This window comes from Amphimedon queenslandica, unplaced genomic scaffold (assembly GCF_000090795.2).
Source record: "Amphimedon queenslandica unplaced genomic scaffold, v1.1 AMPQUscaffold_12839, whole genome shotgun sequence".
Classification (NCBI taxonomy): domain Eukaryota; kingdom Metazoa; phylum Porifera; class Demospongiae; order Haplosclerida; family Niphatidae; genus Amphimedon; species Amphimedon queenslandica.
In genome coordinates, this window is record NW_003546925.1 from 39661 (window position 1) to 46133 (window position 6473).

General features: G+C 34.9%; 1 protein-coding gene across 1 annotated transcript in view; it reads left to right on the forward strand.

The window, feature by feature from the left end:
- LOC105314518 (deleted in malignant brain tumors 1 protein-like) overlaps positions 1 to 6433 on the forward strand; it is a gene marked incomplete at its 3' end in the record, with an annotated part of 14592 nt that extends 8159 nt beyond the window's left edge. Inside the window, exons 8-35 of the mRNA XM_020002759.1 lie at positions 19 to 162; positions 209 to 385; positions 427 to 609; positions 669 to 839; positions 891 to 1055; positions 1106 to 1285; positions 1336 to 1494; positions 1543 to 1704; positions 1792 to 1956; positions 2009 to 2206; positions 2253 to 2420; positions 2476 to 2637; positions 2897 to 3073; positions 3116 to 3262; positions 3304 to 3468; positions 3517 to 3672; positions 3719 to 3901; positions 3957 to 4121; positions 4184 to 4348; positions 4391 to 4552; positions 4597 to 4776; positions 4827 to 5000; positions 5050 to 5211; positions 5476 to 5658; positions 5708 to 5878; positions 5930 to 6091; positions 6141 to 6302; positions 6354 to 6433. Coding sequence (XP_019858318.1) covers positions 19 to 162; positions 209 to 385; positions 427 to 609; positions 669 to 839; positions 891 to 1055; positions 1106 to 1285; positions 1336 to 1494; positions 1543 to 1704; positions 1792 to 1956; positions 2009 to 2206; positions 2253 to 2420; positions 2476 to 2637; positions 2897 to 3073; positions 3116 to 3262; positions 3304 to 3468; positions 3517 to 3672; positions 3719 to 3901; positions 3957 to 4121; positions 4184 to 4348; positions 4391 to 4552; positions 4597 to 4776; positions 4827 to 5000; positions 5050 to 5211; positions 5476 to 5658; positions 5708 to 5878; positions 5930 to 6091; positions 6141 to 6302; positions 6354 to 6433 — 4628 coding nt within the window. The remainder of the gene's footprint in view (positions 1 to 18; positions 163 to 208; positions 386 to 426; positions 610 to 668; positions 840 to 890; positions 1056 to 1105; positions 1286 to 1335; positions 1495 to 1542; positions 1705 to 1791; positions 1957 to 2008; positions 2207 to 2252; positions 2421 to 2475; positions 2638 to 2896; positions 3074 to 3115; positions 3263 to 3303; positions 3469 to 3516; positions 3673 to 3718; positions 3902 to 3956; positions 4122 to 4183; positions 4349 to 4390; positions 4553 to 4596; positions 4777 to 4826; positions 5001 to 5049; positions 5212 to 5475; positions 5659 to 5707; positions 5879 to 5929; positions 6092 to 6140; positions 6303 to 6353) is intronic.
- Positions 6434 to 6473: the final 40 nt, after the last annotated feature.

Sequence of the window (6473 nt, forward strand, 5' to 3'; positions counted from 1 at the left end):
GTGCTTCTGCCATAAAAGACGCCTATACTGAAGGAACATGGTATATTCACATTAATGATCTTAACTGTACTGGGACAGAGTCTTCACTTTGGGACTGTCCTATGAATGGACTCAATGGATATTCTTGTTCTCATTATGATGATGCTGCTGTTTTCTGTCAATGTGAGACAGTATAATCCTTGAAACTTCATTGACACTCCTTTTTTAGTGATTGATGTGAAGTATTCTACTTGTACTACTGGTGAAGTGAGATTAGCTGATGGCATGACAGTGTATGAAGGAAGAGTTGAAGTGTGTGAGAATGGAGTTTGGGGTTCAGTCTGTAGTGGGTCTTCATCTAATGAAAGAAATGTTTACACTTTATGCCATGAATTAGGATATCAAGGTAACATTGACACATACTTTTTTAGTTATATTGTTGTGTAGGTGGTATAGCACTTCCAAACTCAAACTTTGGTGTGAGTAATAATTCAATTTTGATTTATGATCTGTCTTGTGGTGCTTTTCAATCAAATCTAAGTAACTGTTACCAAAGAAAGTATCCACACTATAATATTTGGTGGTATAGTGGGTGCAACAATTATCAAGAATTGAGTATCAAATGTGAAAGTGAGAAAACACATAGCCCAATAGAATTTTACATGATCCTATTTGTCCTATTGTCATAGATTCTTGTATTAACAATGAAATAGAGCTATTTGGTGGCCCTTCCAGTCGTCATGGTAATGTAAGAGTCTGTGTCAATGGTTCATGGGTTATGGTGTGTGGATATGGTAATACTGTCATTGATAATAATCTAGCTAGTGTTGTCTGTTCCAGCATTGGATACTCAACTTATGGTAAATTTTTTATTAAATATGTTTAGTCCTGTTATTAGTGTATTCATATAGGTGCTAAAAGTGCTAGAAATGTATGGAACAATTATAACTATCCATATCAGTTTTACAATGTTCAGTGCTTTGGAAATGAGAGTAGCTTATTTGACTGTCAGTATAATACTACAGGATCATGTCCCAATTATAATGGAGCAGTGGCTCTCTTTTGTCTATTCAATTGTATGTATACTATAATGATATAATGCATTATTTCATTTTATACCATTTAGATGATTATATCCCAGCTAACTGTACAGATGGTGATATTAGACTGTATGGTGGGTCTACACCTAACCAAGGAGTACTTCATGTGTGTAGTAATGGAATCTGGGGAACTGTCTGTAGTAATAACAATTGGAATAACATTGAAACTGATGTTGCTTGCTTTCAATTGGGATACTACAGCTATGGTTTGTTTTAATGATAAAAGTGTAAGCCGAAATAAAATTAACTTTTGTAGGTGATTCTTTCTCCAGAAGGATCACTGATGGAATGTTTCCTATCATTTATTCTTATTTCGATTGTCAGGGTAATGAAGCAACACTGTTGTCTTGTAGTCCTGGACTTCATTCTAGTATTCAGTATTGTACTAACAATGCCATTGAATTAAAATGTGAAGGTTAGTTTAGTAAAGTTTTATGTTTATGTTATGCTGTTGTGTCATTAGTAAATTGTACATCTGGTGACATACGTCTAGCTGATGGTGGATACTATTATGGTCGTGTTGAAGTTTGTGTTGAAGGAATATGGGGGACTATCTGCAGAGATAGCTATTGGGATAATAATGATGCTAGTGTTGTCTGTAGGCAGCTAGGATTCTCTCCTTATGGTAAATTATGTTGCAATGTGACAATCTTGTGATCATTGTACAAAGAGCAAATACAATGTACTTCACAATGATAATAATGCATTATAGGTTCAATTGCTGTTCCTTCTTCCTGGAATAATGAAATACATGGAATAACTTTTTTAACTGGTTTAAATTGTAATGGAACTGAAGAAAACATCTTTGACTGTCTAGTTGATGCTAATGCTCCTGTTTGTTCATCTAATTGGGCTGATGCTAATGTTGTTTGTCCAGGTAGACTAAATATATGTACTAAAGTTGTTAATGAATGAACTAATATTTACAGCTCATGGTGTTTCAACCTATTCTAATTGTACTGATGGTGATATTAGATTGGTTGGTGGTAGCACAGAATATGAAGGAAGAGTTGAAGTCTGCATTAATAATGCATGGGGAACTGTTTACAACTCTCACTCTTACTATAATTACTACAGAGAATACTTTGCTCAGACAGTATGCAATGCATTAGGTTTTACCTCTCCTGGTATGTATTGGCACAGTTATGTATATATTTTATTTGAATTCTGTAGGTGCTATGGACTTGTATGTTTATAATACAAAATTTGGTGAAGGAAGTGGTCCAATATTAATGTATACATACTGCTATTCATTAGAGACTTCATTGTTTGACTGCACCTTACGACCACAGTACATTCCGGATGTGACTCATGAGTATGATGCTGGTGTGAGGTGTGAAAGTAAGGGGTTGCCTGCTTTAATAGATTGAATTATGATCTATAATTAATTATACAGCTCCTTGTGAAAATGGGGACATTAGACTAGTTGGTGGTTCTGATCCATTGGTGGGAAGAGTGGAGCTATGTGTTAATAAGACCTGGGGTACTATATGTGATGATTATTGGGATGACAATGATGCTAGTGTTGTATGTAGACAAGTTGGTTTTTCTGGACAAGGTAATCTATAATGTAGCCTTATTTGTACATCATCAAAGACAATAGGGGCTATAGCTAGATATAGTTCATACACAGAAAGGCTCAAATCATTTCACATTGTTGATTTACATTGCAATGGAACTGAAGAAAATGTGTTTGACTGCCCTCATAATCTTGTTCAGCAGTACAGCTGTAGTCAACATGAAGATGCAAATGTACAATGTACAGGTATCAGCATTCTGCCTTCTAATATGATGCATGAATATATTGAATTTAATAGCACTCAGTACAACTAGCAACTGCACTACTGGTCATGTTAGATTAACAGGTGGTCAGTCCCAGTATGTTGGTTTAGTTGAGATATGCTATGGAGGAGTTTGGAAATCAATATGTCCTAGAGGATGGGATACTCGTGAGGCTCAAGTTGTGTGTAGACAATTAGGGTTTAATTCTATTGGTTAGTTGCGGCTATATTTATTATATTGCTACTAATCTTTAGGAGCTGATACTGTTAATATTGGAAAAGGTTTCGGTCCTGTACATTCATCATATTTTATCTGTAGTGGAAGTGAAGCCACTCTCCTGAACTGTAGCTATTACACTTCTTTCTGTTACTATTCATACCATGCTGGAGTTGAATGTGAATGTAAGTATAACCTACATCTGTTTTTTCTAAGTATGATTTAGCTCCTTGTATTGAGGGGGCTATTCAATTAGAAGGTGATGATAAATACAAAGAATTTGGTCGAGTTGAAGTATGTATTAATGGAACTTGGGGCACCATTTGTGACAATGGTTGGGATAATAATGATGCCAGTGTGGTATGTAGACAGCTGGGATACTCTCCTTATGGTAAATATTACCGTAATCCTTTCCTTAATTGTGTTAACAATGCTATAGGAGCTATAGCTAAAGCCTCATATTTTACAGAAGTTTGGCTACCTTTTCATTTTTACAGTGTGAATTGTAGTGGTAATGAAAGTACACTGCTTAACTGTTCCTACTCAACTACTGGATCTTGCTACAGCCGTCAAGATGCTGGTCTTATTTGCCAAAGTTAGTTTATGTTAGATATGGCTTATGTTATCAAAAATATATGTAGGTATGAGTGTTGTAAATGATAACTGTACAGATTATACAGTTCGCTTGGTGGATGGAGCAACTGCAAGAGAAGGAAAAGTTCAAATATGTCTTAATAAGGTCTGGGGTGCATTTTGCTATAGGGACAATTATAATTATGATGTGGATGCTAACATCATTTGTAGAGACCTTGGATATAACACTGGTTAGTTTAAAATATCACAATCCTTATTATCTTTGCCACAATTATTTCTTATAAGGCAATGGAATGACTTATCTTGCTGAGTCCTCTAGTGTAGATGTTTTGCTGGTAGCTGATATGAGCTGCTCTCAATCTGCTACTAGTATTAAGCAATGCAGTCTAACACATTACACTAAGTTATCTAGGTGTGATGCTAGACACACTGCAGCAGTCAGATGCCACAGTATGACCATAGACCAATTTGGGCCTATTAATTTTGATTATTATTCTATTCTGCATTATTAGATTGTACTGAAGGTAGTGTTAGACTGATACCTTATGATTCTTATTCTGAAGATATTGGACGTGTTGAAGTTTGTGTTGATGGTACTTGGGGTAGTATATGCTATCATCATTTTACTGACAATGATGCTCAAGTTGTCTGTAGACAGTTAGGATACACTGCATTAGGTATGTGTACTTATAGTTTCTTAATATAATGTTGATTGGTAGGGTCAATTTCAATGGGAAGACTCCGTTATGATTCTGATATTCCCCTTCACATTGTTAATCTTAATTGTACTGGTAATGAAGAGAGTATATGGGATTGTCCCTCAAGTACACAAGGACAAAAATCTTGCTCTATATACTCTGATGTATCAGTTGCTTGTCATGGTATCTTTTACAAGTATTATTATTATTACATTAAAAAAACACAGGTTTTGCTGTGGAGTATTCTGATTGTCCTAATGGTCAAATACGCTTATCAAATAGAACAAGCAAAATGGAAGGAAGAGTTGAATTGTGTTACAATCATGTTTGGTTTGGAATATGTGCTGATAATTATGATAATTATTATTACACTGGAACTGTTTGTAACTCAATGGGTTATTCACAAAGCAAGCACAAATTAATTGTTATGATTTAATCTCAAAAATGTTTATTGTAGGTGCTACAGGACATTCTAGTTCATTTTTGGATTTACCAGGAGTTCCATTATTTCCCTTTGAGTTCTACTGCTCTAGCATCATGGGCTCTCTGTTGAATTGCTCAAAAAGAGCTATTAGTTGTTACAGAAGTTATTTCTCTAATAACTATAAATATTCAGGATTAACTTGTCATGGTAATACATGTATATAAGTTGTGCTTAAAGCTTAATCGCATTCTTACAGAAAAGTGTCTTCATGGTGACATTAAACTCTCAGGTTTGGGATATAGTTCTATTGGTGTAATTAATGTGTGTGTGAATGGTGTTTGGGGGACTATCTGTAACACTGGCTTTGATGATGCTGATGCTAGTGTAGTTTGTGCTCAATTAGGATTCTCACGTTACGGTAGATATTGCTTTATATGTGTTTTACGTAGATTTACTTTCCTTACTGGCAGGTGTTTTGCATACTCTGGATTATTATTACTACTATTATAATGAACCTATACATTTTCATAATTTAAACTGTACTGGAAATGAATCAAGTATTTGGGAATGCCCATTTAATAATACTGCACAGAATTGCTACTATCCTACCTCTGTGACATGTCAGAGTAAGCTGCTAATGTTTTATTAATAAGTTACATATAGTTATAATTGTCTACTGTAGTCAATGATGCTACTGTTGATACTTCATGTACAACTGGTGATGTTAGATTAGTTGGTGGTCCCAATAAATATGAAGGAAGAGTTGAAATATGTTACAATCAAATGTGGGGAACTATTTGTGATCATTTCTGGGGTACAACCGAAGCTAATGTTGTTTGCAAGCAGCTTGGCCATCAAATGACAGGTAGGCTTTAATCTTGGTTTCTCCTTTATATTATTTGTACTCCTTGTAGGATCAGTATCAGTGCATGGTAGTTATTATGGATATGGGCAAGCTCCATTTGTTATGGGTGATATGTATTGTTCCAGAATTCACAGTTCTCTATTAGATTGTAATCATTACTTTGGAGGTTACAATACTCTCTATTGTGGTATAACTAATGCAGCAAGTGTTGTATGTTTAGGTATAGGTATTATAAATGAACATCTTATTCACCTTTAATTAATAATAATAGAATCCTGTAATGATGGTGATGTAAGATTGAGTGGATCATCAGTGACATATGCTGGTCGTGTTGAACTGTGTGTTGAGAGAACATGGACTACACTGTGTGATCAAACATGGGACTTCAATGATGCTGCAGTGACTTGTAGACAACTTGGATACTCTTCATATGGTTAATGCATTTAGATTACCAGTATATATTAATTCTTGTTAATAATTAGGTGCTATACCAACATACAATTGCTATACCGAGAGACAGCTGTCATTTGGTATCACAAATCTTGGTTGTAATGGGTCAGAAGAACATATTTTGAACTGTACACACAGCAATCCAGTTTTGTATAACTGCCTATCACATAATGATGCTGGCTTAATTTGTCAAGGTGTTTTTAGTATAAATATATATTTTAGATAACTGTATAATGTACTTACAGAAACTGTTCAGCAATCTAATTGTACTGATGGTGAGGTGAGATTGGTTGATGGTAGTGGTCCTCATGAAGGAAGAGTTGAAGTGTGTATTAATGAAGCATGGGGTACTGTCTGTTCTAATG